Below are 18,460 nucleotides of genomic sequence, written 5' to 3'. Positions count from 1 at the left end.
AGTCCAGGTCCAGGGCCCTTACCCTGTGCCCTTCCACGGCCACTTTCTGTCCTCAACCACACATCCGACAAAAAGGGATGTGTGGAGGGCTTATTGGGGAGCAGCGGATTTAATGAGAGGAAGCACAGCTAGGTGGGCAGGGGTTCAGACCCCTGGCCTCTCAGCTATTGGATGGGTTACTTACTCCCAGAGCCTCAGTTTCCTCATCTGAAAGGTGGGAATAATTCACTCACCTGGCAGGTGGCTGGGAGGGGTCATGTAGTAATGTGGGCAGTTCACTCACACAGAGTTAGCGTTCACTCTGGTTTTATTATGATAGTATTACCTTGTCCTCCTCAGCCCCAGTCATGGGGCCAACAGGAGGTCATCAGAGCCAGGGGGTTGGGGCCACAAACCCCACTGAGCCGCACATGCAGAGACGGAGGCAGAATCCTTCATGCTGGCCATGTCCACAGCTATATTTTGTGGGGTGTGGTCTGGACCACTGTGGTACTCTTTCGTTTCTGTGGCTTGGGAAGGGAGGTGTTTAAGGTGTTACGAAGACGGGTTCTTGGACTCTAATCATCAGGAACTGCTAAGAGGTCAGACGAGGAATTCAGGCAAGGCTTTATTAGGACTCGTGCTCACAGGGGGGCGAAAACAAGTAACAGGTTCCCTTGCCCACTCCCTGAAGGGGGGCGAGCTGGTTCCTTTCGTGGGGTCAGGTCAGGGGTGGATGGGTGGGTCAGGCTGGAGGGGTGGCTTAGGTGGTGTGCCCACCCCTTGAGGGTGCTGTGTGCAGGGATCACGTGTAGTACCCTGCTCAGAAGTGGCAGTTGGGTTTTGGCCTTTTTGTATCTTATTGTTCATAATTTGCCCCAACTGCCCATGCCCGCAGTTCCCAGGTCCCAGCCTGTCTCAAAGGGACATGACCCCAGATGCCAACTTAGCCTTAGCTACCTGGGCCAGACACCAGAAGTGGGGGCCAGGGTTTCCACAAAGGGGCTGGGCCACTTCCTGCGGAGCACATCAAACACCCTGCAAACCAAGGGGCTGCTGCCTGGCTGTGCTGGGGAACGTCCTGGAGGGCCTATGAGGCCCGAGGTCCATCCAGGACTCCAGATCCTCCGCCACAAGATGCTGCAGATCCACAAGTGACCTAAGGGTTCCCATGTCCTCCAGCATGCTTGGTTCATTCTTATTTTAGTGTCCAAAACAATGACCCCTGTCCCCAGCCTGTCCACTGCGGAAAGTCTAGCTCCCCTCTGGCACTTCGGAGGGTTCACAAGGCAAGGAGCTCACATCATCTTAAGCTCTGAATTCCTGCTTCCAGCTGCCATCCCGCTCCCTGCACCCCCTCCACGCCGCACCCCCACCCCCACCTTCTCCTTCCCTTCCCCAAGCTCCTGCCGCCACACCCTTACTAGGTCTCGGCTATTGCGTTCAACTTAGCTCCCCTCTGGCACTTCGGAGGGTTCACAAGGCAAGGAGCTCACATCATCTTAAGCTCTGAATTCCTGCTTCCAGCTGCCATCCCGCTCCCTGCACCCCCTCCACGCCGCACCCCCACCCCCACCTTCTCCTTCCCTTCCCCAAGCTCCCGCCGCCACACCCTTACTAGGTCTCGGCTATTGCGTTCAACAGCTATTCCCCAGGAGTCTCCTCCCTCCTTCAGCCCCCTGCACGACTCTTAGACCCCCTCCCCTCCAAAGGATGCCACTCTCCTGCCATGAGAAAACTGTGCTTGTCAAGTTTGATCTTCTTCGCGTCTGGCTCTGCAATTGCCACGTGCACCTCCGTCCACGCCAGCCTACCTGCCAGGCCTGGGGAGCCGGGACCACCTCCCAGCCCTACTGTTCCCTCTGAGAAGTCACCCTCCCCCCAACTTTCCCCTTCTCGCCACTCAGGCCGCTTCCCCAGCCTGTGCACACACTCTAGTCTCTCATCCGTGAAACGGTCTCGCGGCCCCGGCTCTCCTCCCGGCCCCGGCTCTCCTCCCGGCCCCGGCTCTCCTCTCGGCCCCGGCTCCCCTCCCGGCCAGCCACGCTTCCTCAGACAGAGGCCTGCTCCTCCTTACTCCGTTGTCGCCCCCTCGCTCCCTCCTCAAGTCGCTGAACCTGGTTTTCATTCCTGATGACATTCCCACTGACCTCCTTTTGGCCTAATCGTTGAACGCTCATCGGCCTCCTCACCGGCACCCTTGGTGTCTGACGCTAGCGATCGCTCGTCGCAAGGCTCTACTTCCTGGGCGTCTGTGACGTCACGCGCTCCTGCTTCTCCCTGTGCCTCTTCAATTGCCGTCAGTCTGCCTCCTCCATGGGCTCCTTATCCTCCAGCAGCTGGTGTTGTCTACACAGGCCTCCCTCTTCGGCTCCTGGTTTTGATTTGATTTTAACTCAGCAGATCGGCTGATGACGCAAGTCTCTACTGCCTTCCTCTTTTCTGAGCCTGAGACCTACATATTCACCCGTTGGCATCACATCTCCATCTGAACTTCCTTAAGATACCACAAGTTCAGCCAGGGTTCAACCTGGACCCTCCTCCTGTATTTCCAGCCTTGGTTGGAGGCCCTGCTGGCCACTCAGTCACCTGGCCTGGAAGGAGGGGTCGTCTTGGCTTCTTCCAGACGGTGACTGGCTTTGCTCTTCTCACTTGCTGTACACGATCGCCAAGGCCCCTAGGTTTTGTACAACCCCTCCCTGCCCATCTCTCTTGTCACCGACTGGTCTGGGTCCCCACACTTTATCTTCTTCCTGCAACCGGTCTAATCTTCTCAAATCCAACCACCATACAGATTCATGAGTGTTTGATAAATGGAAAGCTGACCATGTCATTTCCTTGCTTGAAACTGTCAGAGGCATGGTGCTCTATCCCTGCCATACCTGGTCATTTCAGCTGATCTTACAATCCTGATGGAAGAATAAAGGGACAAAGTAGCCAAGACAAATCCTAAGAAGAATAGTACAGGACTTGCCCTACCCGGTATCAGACCCGAACACAAAACAACAGTAATTCAAACAGTCTGGAGTTGGGGCATGGGCAGAGAACTGTTCAGTAAATCAGAAGTGAAAACCTGGACTTGCTTCATGGTGGTGGCGGCATTACAATTCACAGGGTAGGGAGGCTCTTTTCAGTACGTGGGGCTAGAACCACTGGGTTCCACGTGGAAAAAGATGAAATTAGAGTCCTCCTACCTTATATTATACAAGTGGATTAATGCCATAAATGTGAAAAGCAAAAATGCAAAACTACTGGGAAAAAAACAGACAATCCTTATGACCTTGGGGAAAGGAAAGAAACAAAAGGCATAAACCCTAAAGGAAAAGAAATGAATAAATTTGACTACATTTAAAATTAAACATTTCTGCACCCAAACAAACAAACAAATAAATAAAAGACAGCAAAAGCAATGTTAAAAGGCAAGTTGTAGTCTGGGAGAAGGTATATGTCACCCACATCACCAGCAAAGGGTTCATGTTCAGATTTATAGAGAACTTCAAATATCAGTAAGAAAGAGACAAACCCACACCCCCAGAAAACTGGCAAAGGAGACAAACGGGGAAATTCACAAAAGAGGAAATGACCCCAATGACCAATAACTATAGGGAAAGATGCCTTAACCTCACTGGTAATAATGGGAATGCAAATTACAGTAAAAAAAATGAGGTACATTTTCACCTCATTAGACTGTAAAAGAATAATTAGCGTGACAATATCAAGTGTTGGCTAGGTGTGGAGAGACAGGAATGCTAGTTTGGGGCTCATTTGAGTGTCAAATACTTGGAAAGCAATTAGCAATGCTGGGTAAAGGTGAAGATGCCATGCCTTCATGGCATCACCGTGACCCTGGGATTCCAATTCTGGGTGTCTGCCCTCAGGAAACTCTTGCATAGTGCACAAGGGGACACGTTTACAATGATGTTCAATGTGGAAACAGCCTGCATGCCCCTCGGTAGGGAAATGGATAAGTGAGCTGTGGTCTATTCATTCAACAAATTCTACAGAGCAGGAAAAAATGAAACTGGATCCACAGGTATCAGTACGGATAAAATCACAGAAGCATATGCTAAGTTGGAAGAGCAAGTTGCAAAAGAATGTTTATGTGGATGGCATGCTGCCATTTATGTAAAATTTTAAAAACATACCTGAAAATGGTATATATGTTTGTATATAGGTATACCTGTAGTAAAACACAAAAATTTACACAGGATAACACAAACTGTATCAGAACAGTAGACACCTCCATAGGGAAGAAAGGGAAAGGATGGGGTGAGAGGGACTTCTGCTCTATCTGTAATTAATTAAGAAAATATAAAGAAAGTATGGCAAAATGTTCACTTCTGTTAAACATAGGTGGGAGGTACAGTGGGTATTCTCTATGTATAAATGTTTCGTCATTTAAAATGAGCATACTTGAAAAATGAGTGGACACCCCTTCTGTGCCAGGCATCGTGCTAAGGGGCTGTGTTGGACTCCAGATCCGTCCTTCTCCACCCTGTGCCATGAACTGGGGGCTGCACTACAGGGCCTAGGTCAGTGGGCTCCCTTCCGTCTGGCTCCTGGTCAGCTCAGAATGATGGGGAGCCCGGGCCAGAGACAGGGGAAGGGAGGACAGCGAGGCTAGGGCACCGCTTCCTGCAGCTCTCTCCTGTGGTCACCCCTGAGAGGTGCGGTCTCCAGGCCCCCTCTGCTCTGGTTTTGGTAACCGCTGCTTCCCTGCACCCTTGCAGGCCTAGGGGCGGTTACAGTGCCCCACTGTTTCTAGCCGGGGGTGCTGGGCTGTGCCTTGGGCTTCCCGACACCCTCGTTCTGACACTCTCCTCCGATCACCCCATTTGAGTGTCATCTGTGTCTGCCACAGCCCTGCAGTGCCTTCACATTTAACCCACACAACACCCCCTGAGGCCTGTTATTAGCCTTGGTGCACAAATGGGGAAGCAGAAGCTCAGGAGGTTAAGCCTCGAGGACAGGGGGCTGGTTGTCGTGGAATCCGGTTCAAGTCTAGGCCTTGTGAATACACAGAGGGGGCACCTGGGACCACCTGCCCAGCACCTTTGCCAGAAATCGCCCCTCCCCCGATGGGGGTCACAGGGGAGCCAACCCCAGACCAGCGCCACTGTGGTCCTGCCCCTGACCTCAGCTTGGGGGAGGCACCTTCCCCAGGATTTTCAGATTTGGGCCAGGAACATGTCTGAGGACAATCTCTCTTTGGGATGAGAAATAAAACCTAGATACGGTCGATGGCCATGTTTCCCTGCCTGTGGAGCAGGCGGGTGGGTCTACGGTGAGAGAGGCTCACGGTTAAGGCAAAAAGCGAGGTGGAAGGGAGTCCCAGTAGCCCCTGACCTTCCCTGGCCTGGCTGCTCAGCCCTCCCAGCCAGAGTCTGCCTCTGTTGTTTGCAGCCCAAAGAACCTCCTCGAGGAGGCCCCACCACATCACGCCGCCTCTTGGCCAGGTGGCAGGAGAGGGTGCTGCCAAAGCAGCTCCAGGTCTTTGCTCAAAACCCATCAACCTCCTCTGTTAGCAGGAGTGTCCTTGCTCAAAACTTGCCAACAGCCCCAATTCTAGCAGCAGTGAACGTAAATCTTTAAGTTAAAGGGTCCAGAGATGATAAAGGAAGCTATACACACACACACACACACACACACACACACACACACAAAGAAAAAAAACACATGGAACCAGCTGGGACCAAGATGGCACGAAGCTGACTTCCAACAGACCCTGAGTCTCATTATATGTTGATCTGACTACATTAGCACATTAAATGATACATCTACTGGTGGCCGAGACTGGACATTAAGGACCAAAGAAGGATAAAAAGGGGGTGGCACCCCACTCCCTCGAAACAGCCCCATCCCTTCCCCAGCAGACTAATGCATCCGTCTCCCCATCATTAGCCTCACTCCTCCTCCCTTTGCCTTTACTCTTTAAAATTAATTGATCTGTGAATTTAGTTCCTGCTTCTCCATTCTTTGGCCACTGAATAAAGCTTGTGCTGTGTTGATCTCAGCTTCTGTTTCGTCATTTGCCCATTGGGACCCAAATGGAAAAAATAACCCTCCTCTGCAGAGACAGAGAGCTCAGGCTAAGGCTCGAGCAGGGTCCACATGACGTAATTCGGTAACAAGAGGGGGTGCTGTCTGAGGTACCACCAATTCCATCCTGCATATGGCGCCTCAAGAACGGGGCTCTGACAGACCAACCCATAATAATGAAGTCAGAGAGTCATGGCCTGGACTTCACCAACCCTGGGAGGGTCCATGGGAGCCAGTGAGGACTGTGGCTAAGCATTTTCCTGTGAGGGGTTCCACGCCGCCATCAGCTTCTTCGAGGTTGTCATTCTTAACCAGGGCATGTTTGTATCAGAAGCATCTGGAGGGTGTGTGAGAAATGGGGTTTCTTGGGCCCATTCCAGGAGGGTCTGATTCTGCTGGCCTAGGGGAGGTTTGGGGGCGCTGATCTCCAGGTGATTCTGACGGGCACCCGGTGAAGAACTTCTGTTCAAAGCGATGGAATGAAAACAAGTTCTGTCCCAGGTGAGACATCTCGTGTAGCTGCCGCAGGGAGGAAAGGCAAGCATGGGAGCATCCGGCTCTTTCTCTGTTTTGCACACATTGCTCAATAACTGTATCCGTGCGGAGGGTGGAATGCGCCTTGTTTGTCAGCTGCATGTAAGTGGGATTACAGTCTCATCGCCTGAGTCACTCTGGCTCCCACCCCAGGTTCAGAAATTATGATAAAGGTCAGATCGCCTGGCTCCTCCTCGTGGTTTGAACTGGTGGTGTCGTAGTATTAAGAATGGTGATAACTGAATGCTAAGGGCCGGGCCCCGTGCTGTGGGCGGGTCCTCTGAGGAGGGCCGATTTGCAGGTGAGAGAGCCAGGGCTTCTATATCTACCACGCGCAGGACCTGGGCCCAGGGCTACACCACTGTGCCGGTCGTGGCGAGTGGGGTCCACGTGGCGGGGGAGGAGCTCTAGCAGTTCAAAGGTCAGGCATTAGTGGAAACCTGAGGAAGGAGGAACACGGTGACACACTTGAGGTGATCTGATAAGCAGGAGGCACTTCCTGAAGGCAACGTGTGATGGATAAGGTCCAATTGCTACCCCCGAGGAGGGAAGGTGAAGGAGGCTGGCACCTGTCGTGCAGCGACTGTGCGCCAGGCTTGTGTAAACACTTCAGTGTCTGAATTCGATGACTCCTGTACGGTTGATACTTCGACTATGCTCGGGTCCTCGTGTCGGAGGCACACCAGGTCACGTGGCAGAGGCGTGCTGGGTTTGCTCCTTTAACCGGCCGTGTGTGCAGCAAGAACCATACGCTCTGAGGCTCTTCTGGGAACTTCCTCAGCCTCTGCTTACTCCTGATCCACTCCCTTCCCCACCTGTCTCTGGTGGTTCCTGCATCCTGGCTCTGACCCCCAGTTCTGGCTCTCCCAAGCCTCCAGACTCGCCCTTGGTTTCTTCCACTCAGCTCCTGACTCTCCCTCCAGGCCGAGGCCCAGATCCGCCCCCCTCTTCTCCCTGCTTTGGACGGGACGCATGCCTGGCCTCAGATGCCCCTCCAGCCAGCTGAGGGAAGGGTTGGGGGGTGAGGGGTGGGCGCAAGCAGAAGAGGCTGTGATCTCCCTAGGCCCAGGCTCCACGCTGAGGCTGCTCAGACCGCCCTGGGTCTCAGACACTCCCATCCCTGCATTGCGGACCAACAGCCCGGGTTTGACGCCGAAGCAGAAGAATTTCCATTCAGCTGGGACCTAGGGATGGAGGTGGCCTCTCTGACCGTTAAGTAACACTCTGCTACCGAAAGGCCTCACGTTCCTGCCCCAAGGCCTGGGGTGGGGGGCGGGCACTACATGACAGCACCAGGGTCACGTGTCTTCTGGGACCGGTTCTGAGCGGGTGGCTGGCAAGTTTGTTTCTCCCTGTCCTCGGGGCGGGGGCGGTGATAATGAGCCTGGCCCTGGCCTGGCTTAGCAGAGTGTGGTCCCCACTGCCCAGCCCGATATGGCACGGACAGTTGGAAAAACTGACCACGCGGCTTGACTATCTCAGAAGATTGCTCTATTTTTCCTCTGCAAAATTTTTCCATGAATAATCTTTAAGTGGCTGTTTCTTTAGCAGTTTTATTGGAACATATGAGAACTGACAGTCACTGGGGAACGAGATATCATGAAAGAAATCTGGTTTTCATTACATTTCTCTCAAGAAACTGACATGCTGCCCAACAGACCACTCATTGACTGGAAGAGAAAAGAGCACAGGGCCCTCTAATAGTGGCTTTGGAGTGGACAGGATTAAGGATGATGAATGGCGACAGCAAAGAACGTGGAATCCAGAGGCAGACAGGCCTGGGCTCCCACTGGTATCTGCCACCTCCCGGCTGAGTGACCTTGGGCGAGTCACTCGTACCTCTGAGCCTGAATTCTGCATCTGAAAGACGGGGGCAGTGGTCTGGCCTGGCAGGTCGCCTGTGAGGAGGAAATGACACAGCAGCCTCCCGCCTTCCTCAACAACCCCCGGGCCAGGTGCGGTACGGCCACTCTGAATTAGAGCTGATGTTCTGCCTTCATGCAGTTACACTCAAGTGGGGGCAGAGACAAGCAACCAGATAACTACACCCAGGAAAGACACATGCTTGGATAGGAAAATAATAAATAAATACGGTGATAGCAAGAACTATTCAATACATCAATTGAATAACTACCACGACCATAATGGTGGTGGTGTTGGTGGTGGCTGACATTCATCGAGCACCTACAAGGTTCCAGATGCTGTGCTCAGTGTTCTGTACACAGGATCTGATGCAAGCTTCACAGTAACACTGCCTCGCACGCCCTGTGGGCATCTCAACGGTGTGGGACCTGCGGTCGGAAGGGTCGGGCGAGGGGCTGCTGAGCAGTGGAGCCATGATCAGGGCACCTGAGAACACAGGAAGGTCAGAGAGGACCCGGAGGGTCTGCCCTCCAGACTGGCGCAGGAGTTCCAGCAGGGGCAGCCGTACAGGCAGAAGGAGCCCACGACAACAGACACAGGACCTACTCGAGAAACTGCAGAGAGCCAGCCAGGCTGAAGAGCTGAGGGTAGCGAGAGAGAGAGAGAGAGAGAGAGAGAGAGAGAGAGAGTGTGTGTGTGTGTGTGTGTGTGTGTGTGTGTCAGCGGGGGGGCGAGCCCAGAGGGGCCTAGAGCTCAATGAGGGGAAGGCGTGCAGATTTTTAGGAAAGGGGGTGATATGCTCAGATTTGCACCCTAGAAATCTCACTCTGGTCAAGACCACAGGCTGGGAAGGAGAGATGGGAGCCACGGCTGTCTAGGAGGTGGACCAGCTGAGTGGCATGAGGGGGATTCGGGGGTAACCATCAGTGGAGGCTAGTGCTACTCACCAAGGAGGGAGCAGGCTGGGGGGGCCGATGAGAAGCTCAGTTTGGGATTGATGTCCGCGGGCCACTGGATAGATGGGTGAGGTGCTCGGGAGATATGGCAGCTGCGGACAGGTGTGCGGGACTTGTCAGCACAGGGGTGTGTGGAGCCCCGGGAGTGGGCAAGACATCCAGGCTGTAAGTTCAGTGGGAAGGGGGAAGGCCTGGGACAGAAGGCGGGAAACCAGTGTTTGTGGGAGGAGAAGAGAAAGGCTAAGAAGGAACATGTGTGAAACCAGGATCAACAGAACAGATATTTGAGAAAATGATCATTTTAAATTCACAAAGTGATCTCGTGCTTCGTTCATATTCTAAAGGAAGACGGCTCAGAAGTGTTGCACGATTCTGACTGCAGCAGCCCCTGGTCTCAGCTGTCATGTCCTCCTCTCAGAGGCGGCCTTGGCCGGCCAGCCAGCACCAGGAACCTGCCAGGAGCCAGGGGCCTCTTCTAACCATCAGCGTGGACCACAGCAGACAAGCCCAGAGCACCCCAGAAACGACCTCCTGTTCATCCTGTACGTTTCTCTTGGGAGGGAAAGAACTGCTGGTCTTCTCCCACCTTCAGGGGTGAAATTAGACATGGGCGAGGGCTTTCATTGAGATGCAGGGCCCAGCGCTTCACAGAATTCAGGTCCCTGAGTTCTCACAAAGAGGGCGGCAACCCCATCCTCCTGGGCACGTGTGGCCTGTGCCTGGCCTTCTCGGCGCCCATCCATCCATCTGTGTGTGATCTCCCGCTGACCGTCCATCCCCGCCCCCGCCCGACACCAGCCCCAGGAGGAAGGGACCGTGTCCCCAGTGCCCAGTGCAGGCCTGGGCGAGCAGTCGGAGCGCCAGTCAAGTGTGCCGAATGGCCCAGCGCCGTGCCCACGGCTGCAGAGAAGCCAGCTCTGCGGAGGAGGACACGTGGCCGGGATAGGGAGCCTCGTTCCCACGGGTTCCAGCGGCATCAGAGCGGCCCTGTCCTGGGTCAGCACTGCCCGATTTAAGCAGCCTGGCAGCCCTGCCGCCGCTCTTGGGGCTGTGCTCCAAGTCTCACACATTCGAAATTAATGGGAGGCAGCTGTGTCGGAGGGAAACGACTCAATCTGGAATCACAAGACTTGCATTCCAGTCCAGCCTCTGCCTGGGCTGAGCTGGGAGCCCGTGGTCCAGTATGCTCAGGCTCCGAGCCTCCGCGTCGTCCCTGGAGACCAGGATGACAACTGGCACGATCCGGAGCCATCGAGCACCGCCCCGAGCGTCTGGGGTGCAGCGCCCACTTTCGCCTGATTCCAAGGGGTTCTGTGTCTTTTGGGTTCTTTCCTGCATGGGCTGAGAGCCCTGTTCTCAGGCTGGGGCCCTGCCTGGGTCTGCCAGAGCCCAGCGGCCCTCCAGGGCCCGGGGGCCCCTCTGCACAGAAAGTCTGTTTGTGTTGAAAGCCTTCTCTGGCCAGGTTTCATGGTGGAGCCTGGGAGCCGGTGACTTTTACGTTCACACGCGTTCTTTGTTTCTCATACATGTAGCTCTTACAGGTCCTTACTGTGAGCCAGGCTCTATCTCACACTCACTCAGTTTGCCCCAGTTAATTTCCTTCTGAAAAATGGCATCTGATCACCCTTCAACTGCGGTGAGGCCCAGACGCTTTCTCCTCAGAGCCAGAGGCCCAGATCCCCAGACCCCAGCAGGCAGCAGGTTTAAGTCTTGGCTCATCTGCTTGACCTTGACGCTAACAGGCTACTAAGATGGGAGACTCCAGGGACAAGTAGGTGTGAACTCCAGGGTGAACTGGCTCCCTGGCTCTTGAGCCCCTCATTAGGAGCCCCTACCCACTCTGAGAATATAAGAGGGTGTCGGGGGGGTGGTCCTCGTCCCTCACTCGTGCAGTGCTCTCTCACTCTCCTCAACCACAGTGAGGGGTCTCCAGGCCACTTGAGGAGCTTGCTCTATGTCCCCCAGCAGCTGGGAAACCCAGGGCACTCCCAGTGCCTCACTCAGGCCTGCAGCCCACATGGCTGCACCCAGAGGACAGTGGTGGCCACACTAGGGTTAGCTGTGCTCACAGGTCCATCAGTACCAGGACAGGTACGGCCTCCCATGGACCAAGGTGGTCCCTGTGAGGAGAGCTGGCGTGGAGCTGAAGGCTTGAGGGGATACCAAGCAGCAAGAAGCTGGCGGTGGGCACAGACTGAGGGGCCATGCAGTGGCCCCTGGAATAAATCTGCATCTGCCTGGGCCAAGGGACCGGTGGAATCTCTGCAAAACCCATGGAAGTGCCATGAGAGGAAGAAGCATCTGGAGTCGGCACTGTGCCCGCACCGTTCTTGGCACCCAGACCCTGCAGTTAGCAAGCCGAGGAAGGTGGAGACCCTGCAGTTAGCAAGCCGAGGAAGGTGGAGAAACGCCCAGGGAGGGAGAGCGGCCAACACCCCTGCTCTTTCATCACAGGTAGTCAGGCCCCAGCTAGGGCGAGGGAAGGAGAGTTAATGCCAAAGCAGGTTTGGAGTTCTACTCTTATATGGAACCAGCCTTCTAAGGACCACGTTGGGACAGCCTGCGACTCCAAGTGTCTGTGGGAAAGTCACAGATGTGCCAAGGTTGTCACCAGAAGCAGGGTGCTTCCTGCCCTGCACAGATGGGGACAGAGCCCAGAGCGCTCTGGGGCCCTCAGGTGCATGCATCCTGCTTCTTCCACGTGTTGGGTACAGGTGACAACCAGTCCAGACCCCTGGGCTCAGCAACTGGCTCTGCCCCTTCCTCCAGGCATAAGATGGGGGGCGAGGGCGTGCACCCCAGCATCTGCACCTACAGGATGGGGTTGATACTGCACACACATGCCCCCCACCTCACAGGGTAGGTGTGAGGCTCACCAAGTGAGCACGTGGGATGGGCTTAGAACAGCGCCTGGTAGAGAGTATACCCTCAGTACGTGTTAGCTGCCGTTACTATTACGATTACTATTTGGTATTTATTACCTTTGCACCCCTGTTTCCCTACCATGAACCAAGTGGAGAGGTAGGGCCTGGCAGGCCTTTGTAGACTGCCTTGACCTACAGGGTGTGGCAAAAGCAAGGCTATGTGACTTCCGAGGTGGGTCACACAGATGCCATGATGCTTTGGGGACATCCGCTTTCGGGGAGCAATGCCATGCAAGAGTTATGAGACTGCCACGCGGCAGGGGAGCCCAGGCCACACGGGAGGCCACATGTATGTTCGTGTTCTGCCCCAGATAACCAGCCAGCACCACGCATGTCCAGATGGTTCCAGCCCCCAGCATCAAGTCCCTCTCACCCTTCAAGTCTTTCCAACTGAGACCCCAGATATCGTGGAGCAGAATTTGGACAGGCTGTTTCCTGTCCAGATTCCTGACCTGCAAATCTATGCATAGAATAAAATGGTCGCTTTGTGCCGCTAGGTCCTGGGCTGGCAGGTTACGTGGCCGTGGTACCTGGCGCGGCTGGTGAGTGGTGAGCTGGAGCTGAGGTGAGGGCACTCCAGCCCCCTGTCCAGTGCTCTGCTGGCTGTGTCACGCTGCCCCTCCATCCGGTCAGCATCAGAGCCTGCCTGCGAGGGCCAGGAGCTAACATTCCTGAGTGCTAAGCGCGTGCCAGGCCCTATCTAAGGGCTTTTCCGGCCCAGCCTCAGCCCTGTGAAGTAAGCCTACGTGAAGTATTTATTCCTATTCCCATTTCAATTCCCAGTAAGAAAACCGAGGCTCAGAGGGGCTACGCCAATTGCCCAAGGTCCCAGAGCTAGGAAGTGCGGGAGCCAGCCCTTGCACTCAGGTCCGCCTGACTCCAAAGCAGGGCTTTTACCCGCTGGGCCATAGAACAAGGAAGATGGAAAGGTGTGTCGGAGAGCAGTCCTGAAGGAAACTTGCGGCCCAGGGTGAGATTTTCCATGGACTTGCTTTGCTGCCAAGGAATCTTCAGAGAAAACCTGTCAGTTGGTTCAGCCACGTGGAGGTGGAGCTCCCAAGATCTGGAAATGTCTTCACCAGTTCCAAGGCACACACAAACATCACTTGCCCTCTCTTGGGGTCAATGTTCTTTATGATTTTTGCTCTCCAGGAAAATATTAGTTCATTTATATAAACTAAACATTACATATGGGGGGGCGGGGAATAGAAGACGTGGCATTCCTGGCCTTTTTTCTCCCCAGACCAGAAACTGAGAAGGTTTCTCCACTTCCCTTCTCACAGTCTGTCCATCTGTCGGTGCAGAGCTGCTGGCACAGCTGCTCCCCAGGGGTGGAGAGTGGGGCGCTGGGGCATCACAGCGACGGAGTGGCCCCCTGTCCCCTCACGCCTTCTGATGCCTGCCTCCCCCACTAAGGCGTGAATGGAGCCCAGGAGGGCAGGTCTTCGCCGGGTTCCGCCGGGGCCTGGCTCACAGCCGGCCCTGGCATGTGAAGCCTCGGGTAAACAGATGCCTCTTGGGGCCTTTCCTCGGCAGGTGTGGGGTGCCTGCTGGCTGGAAAGAGCCCAGAGCTGTAGGCCCAGCCCCCCACCCCAGGGAGCCGAGGGAGGCTGCGTTCCTCCCATTCCTGGGCCTGCAAGAGGCACATTCCTGTCCCCGATCTGGTCGGGCTCCTGCCACGCAGCCCAGTCTAATTGCCAGAGGCAGAAGGCCTCCCTGGAGCTGCCCTCTGGCCCCGCCCCCCACGGGACCCCGCGGGTCCCCTCTGTCGTCTGAGGGTGGGAAGCCGGGACCACTGAGTGCGTCTGAAGCCTTCCAGACGCGCCCGGGCCCTCTGGTGATCAATGAAAACCTTAACATCCTGCTTCCAGGCTGGAGCCAGGGATTTGAAAAGTCAATGCAGACGCTCCTGGGCGCCGGGGTCTGCCGGCCACACTGTGTGGAAACGCCGGCCTCAGCACTTTTCTGGGAGGAACGTGGAGTCAGCAGGCAGCCCGGGAACCAGGTGCCCACAGGGCCCCGCCAGGAGCCCAGAGACCAAGCACCCCAGGTGCCGGGCTCTGGGAACCCCGGGCTGGTGGGGAAAGCAGACACAGAGGGACAAAGAAGCTGCAAGAGGGTATAACGCAAGGTGGGCAAACTCTGGAAAAAGCCAGGTAGTGAATGTTTTAGGCTTTGCAGGCCATGCGGTCTCTGTCCCAACCTCAGCTCTGCTGTCGTAGTGGGCAAGCCGCCAACGTGCCCACGGCTGCGTGTGGCTGTGCTCCGATACAAACCAGGGTGGGCTGCGTTAGGGCCACGGTGTGCTCCTTGCCCACAGTGTAACAGGGGGCCTGACCTGGGGGGCGGGGGCGGGGCTGGGTGGAGGAGAGGCTTCCCTGGGGCCATGACGTTTTGCTAAGACCTGAGGAGTGATTCAGGTGACAGAGGCAGAATCATTAATGCTGACAATAGTACCGTCATCCTAATAAAGTTACACTCGATGAGTGTTTCACACACACGCGACCTCAGTACATTTGCACAGCTCACTGTGGGAGGTATGATTATGCCTGCTTTACAGACGGAGAAACTGAGGCTTGGCGGGTATGTGGGCTGTTCTGTCTGACCCTTCAGATGCATTCTTCGCCCTGCTTGGTGCCTGTGGGAGGCTGACCCCCGAGAGGCATCTCTTGGCTCCCTCACCCAGGCCTCCAATTGGGTTTGGCCGATGGATGGGAGGCTCTGGCAGCAGATGGGGTGGGAGGGCAGAGGAGAGAGAGGTCAGTGCATTTTTTTCTCCCCCCTCCTTCCTGCTTCACCCTCCGCTACCACAGCTCCTGCCAAGCTGACCGTCCTCTGCGACTCAGAGCTTGCCAGAGTGGGTAACATTTTTCCCCACCAGGTCCTTCAGCCTAGAGGCGCTGGGGGCCTTGCTATCCTTTGTGTGAAGTATTTATTCCTACTGCCATTTCACCTTCATTAAGTTTCTTCCGGTGAGTCATCCGGGGGCAATTCTGTTTCCTGCCAGGATTTTCTGACTGATGCTTGAGGTTAGCTAACTTGCTGGCTTCTGGTTTCACGTGGCTAATACACAACGGAGCAGGTGGAGGTGATGGGGGATGGGACGGAAGGAGAGTCCAGCTGAACCTTGAGGAGGCTGGACCGGCGGCTGGGTCCCAGCTCCAGTACTGGTTTCCATCATAGGCAGGGGTCAAAAGTGAAAGCAGCTCCTCCTTTCTGGCCCCGGGCTCAGTGAGTGGTCCAGTCCTGGAGACCCCCAACTAGCAGTGTTAGTTTTCTGCGTCTGGCTCCTGTCTCCAACCTGGGGCACTGGGAGATGAATCTTCCAGCATGTTTGGAGGGTAGAAAGTGTGGCGGTGGGCACTTGTGAGCACCTGGGGAAGGCCAGAGATGTACGTGGTCATCCTGACAAGGTATATTACCCAGACAGGGTGCAGAGGCCTCTTATTCAAACTAATTTGGAGGAGACTCCGAAGGGCAGAACACTTTGTATTGGAGCCCACTCTCCGGCTCCGGAATTCTGGCATTCTCTGCTGAAGAAATAGTCTTGAGTGGTTAGAGTTTCCTATTGTTCCTTCTGTGGCCCTAAATGATTGCTTTAGAATCCTACTGCTACTTCCTACATCCCTCTGATGAAATCCCTGCCCCCCATCCACCCCCTACCCAAGGTCAGGTGTAGCTGAGCGTCCGGAAGGAACACGGCCGACTGAGCGGGGGAAGGTTCTAGAACAGGGTCAGAGCTGAGAAGGCAGAGAAAGACCAGTGCCAGGAGCTTCCCTTCTGGTCACGTCTGCTGGTGGGTCATCTGCCACGTGTGGAAGGCAGTGGATGTGGGAGGAGACGGCAGAAGATATTTTCATATTAGGCTCATGGAACACCGTGAGAATCAAGCTCAGGCCAGCACTCTGACTGTCTCTTGAGGTGTGGACAGCAGCACTCCCAAGGCTGTGTGGATCAACCAGAGTCTCCCTCTGCTAAGTTACTGTGGGACACCCCACCACCACCCCAGGAGGGACTAGGGACAGGGTCCAACCTGCACAATGGAGCCAGGAGAGGCTGGGAAAGGTAAGGAGCCTAGAGAAAACCCTCAGGGCAGAGGCCTTGTTTGGGAGGGCTAGTGGGAGGCGGCACACACCACCTCTTGTGGCTCTGCGGTCCTGGGCCAGCAGCACTGCTGCACTGGCCTGGCTCCAGAAAGGAGAAAGAGTGGCTCGAGACATCGACAGGCTGGGGGTGGCACGACACCAGGCACAGCAGCCTGCGACAGCCACCCCCTCACCAAACACTCACTGCCTGTCAGACTCTACACTGCGTGCCTTCTGAATATCATTTCAATTTTGACGTTCCAGCGACTCTGGGATGGACGACTTATTATCCCCATCTTATAGGTAAGGAAACTGAGGCCCAGAGGGCATGAAGTGGCTTGTCCAAGACTGCAGTGGCCTAGAACCCAAGTTGGTGTCACCCAAGCTCAAACCAGGAGGAGGAAGTACCGTCAGACCCCCGCCCCCAATCTGGTCCCTGCCCAGGCAGCAGCAGAGCTCAGTCCCAGTGACGAGAGCTGGCTGGAATACGGATAAAAGGAAACTCACAGACATGACTCTGAAGCAGCTAACACCGCGTGCACACGTGGGCAGAGGGCTTTAAAGCGTGACCCTGCCCAGGTGGCACAGCCCTGCAAAGTGAGAGCTAGTATCACCTCCATCCTGTGGATGAGGCCAGTGAGGATCAGAGAGGTAAAGTGACAAAGCTGGAAACGGCATAGCTTGGATTTGACGTCAAAGCCTGGGCCCCTAATCTCTAGGGAACACTGTCAATATGTCAATAAAACTGATGCCCGAGGAAGGCGAGCCGTCTGTGTGTGGTGGGAAATACCCCAGGCATCCCACACACCCTTCCGGGGCTTGTCAACCCGAGCCTGGCGGTAGGCCCGATGACAAGGGTCCAGGTGACTGGGAGAAGGTGCTGGGGTTTTCTCTATCCTGTGCATGCTCCCGGCTTGGGGTTCTGACCTTGCCTGTCTTAGGTCTCAGGCTCTTCCAGGGAGCCCCAGCCCAGAGGGGCCCCATGTGATCCGAAGCCTGGGCAGGCTGTAAGCAGGGACGCTGAGTCTGCCAGCCTGCAAACCGGACTCTGGCCTTTGGCTCCACAGGAAAGACCAACCCTGGCAGCCACGTTAGGGTTACTGGAGAGTCTGCCCCCACTTGAGGTGGCTACGATACCTGCAAGATCTTCCTTGGAAGAGACTAGTCTCGGGGAGCTGCTTCCTGGCTCAATTCTGAGCGACAGTCTGAAAACAAAGATTTTCAAAAGATTAGATGGGCTCTGGTGTGTCAGGGGGTGGGGAGCGGAAGCTAACATGTGCACGCTTGGAACTGAGAAGGTGGACTGCTGTTAAGGGCTATTAAAGTCACAGAACCCAGGAATACTCTGAGGTTGGCTCCAGATCACAGCCACTTCCTTCCAATGTCCCCAGGGGATTTCCATGACCAAAAGATAATGGTTAAGGAAGACACAGTAAACAATGTAATCATGGCCCATCATCTGCCGGGCACAGATGGCACAGTCTTCATTCTCAAGACAGCGCTATAAACTAGGAACACCATCCCCGTCTTGTAGAGGAAGAAACTGAGGAGCATCGAAGTCAAGCAGCTTCCCCAGGATTCACAGGGCTAACAGGTGGCCGAGCAGGGGACCAGGGCTGTCTGACCCCAAACCCCAAACCAGGGCGTTTAATCATTAGACTGTACTCTCTCTCCGATGCCCCCAGAGAGGCCTGATGCAATGGTTATTACTATTTTTTAAAAGCACGGATTAAGAACTTCTGGGTGAAAATGACAAGAGTGAAGCCGGCTGCCAGACTTCTCCCTCACCCAACAAAACGAACAAACAACTATAAAGGCTCAGGAGTAAAAGAACTCACCAGCTGCTACTCAGCAAGGGAGGGGGTATAAACTGAAGCCATGAACTTCAGAAACTCGTAGCCAAGAAAAGAAAAAGTGGCTCCTGGAGTGTAACCAAGAGTCCTAACACGGTGCGGCTCCTATCCTGCCCTCTGAGACTTCTTGGTGGGTCTGAGCGGGAGGCCTTCCCTTTCCCTCTTCTGACTGGCTGCAGGTTCTGGAGAGAAACGGATGGGCCAGGTGGATAGTGTAGGGAACACTC

The 18,460-nt window shown here is 55.1% G+C and overlaps 1 protein-coding gene across 16 annotated transcripts in view; it reads right to left on the bottom strand.

Annotated features, from left to right (window-relative positions):
* The window catches only part of RALGPS1 (Ral GEF with PH domain and SH3 binding motif 1), a 273,494-nt gene that overhangs the window by 28,613 nt on the left and 226,421 nt on the right, over positions 1-18,460 (bottom strand). For 15 of the 16 annotated variants that reach the window (XM_024762460.1, XM_024762461.1, XM_024762466.1 and 12 more), the window contains exon 12: positions 17,518-17,585. In XM_024762460.1, the coding sequence (XP_024618228.1) occupies positions 17,518-17,585 (68 nt within the window). Of the gene's footprint in view, positions 1-14,998; positions 15,670-17,517; positions 17,586-18,460 lie in introns of those variants that run through there. The other variant, XM_024762476.1, reaches the window with a different exon arrangement.

Source organism: Neophocaena asiaeorientalis, unplaced genomic scaffold (genome assembly GCF_003031525.2).
Source record: "Neophocaena asiaeorientalis asiaeorientalis breed wild unplaced genomic scaffold, Neophocaena_asiaeorientalis_V1.1 scaffold78, whole genome shotgun sequence".
NCBI classification, from domain to species: Eukaryota; Metazoa; Chordata; class Mammalia; order Artiodactyla; family Phocoenidae; genus Neophocaena; species Neophocaena asiaeorientalis.
This window is presented reverse-complemented; position numbering and strand designations above follow the sequence as displayed.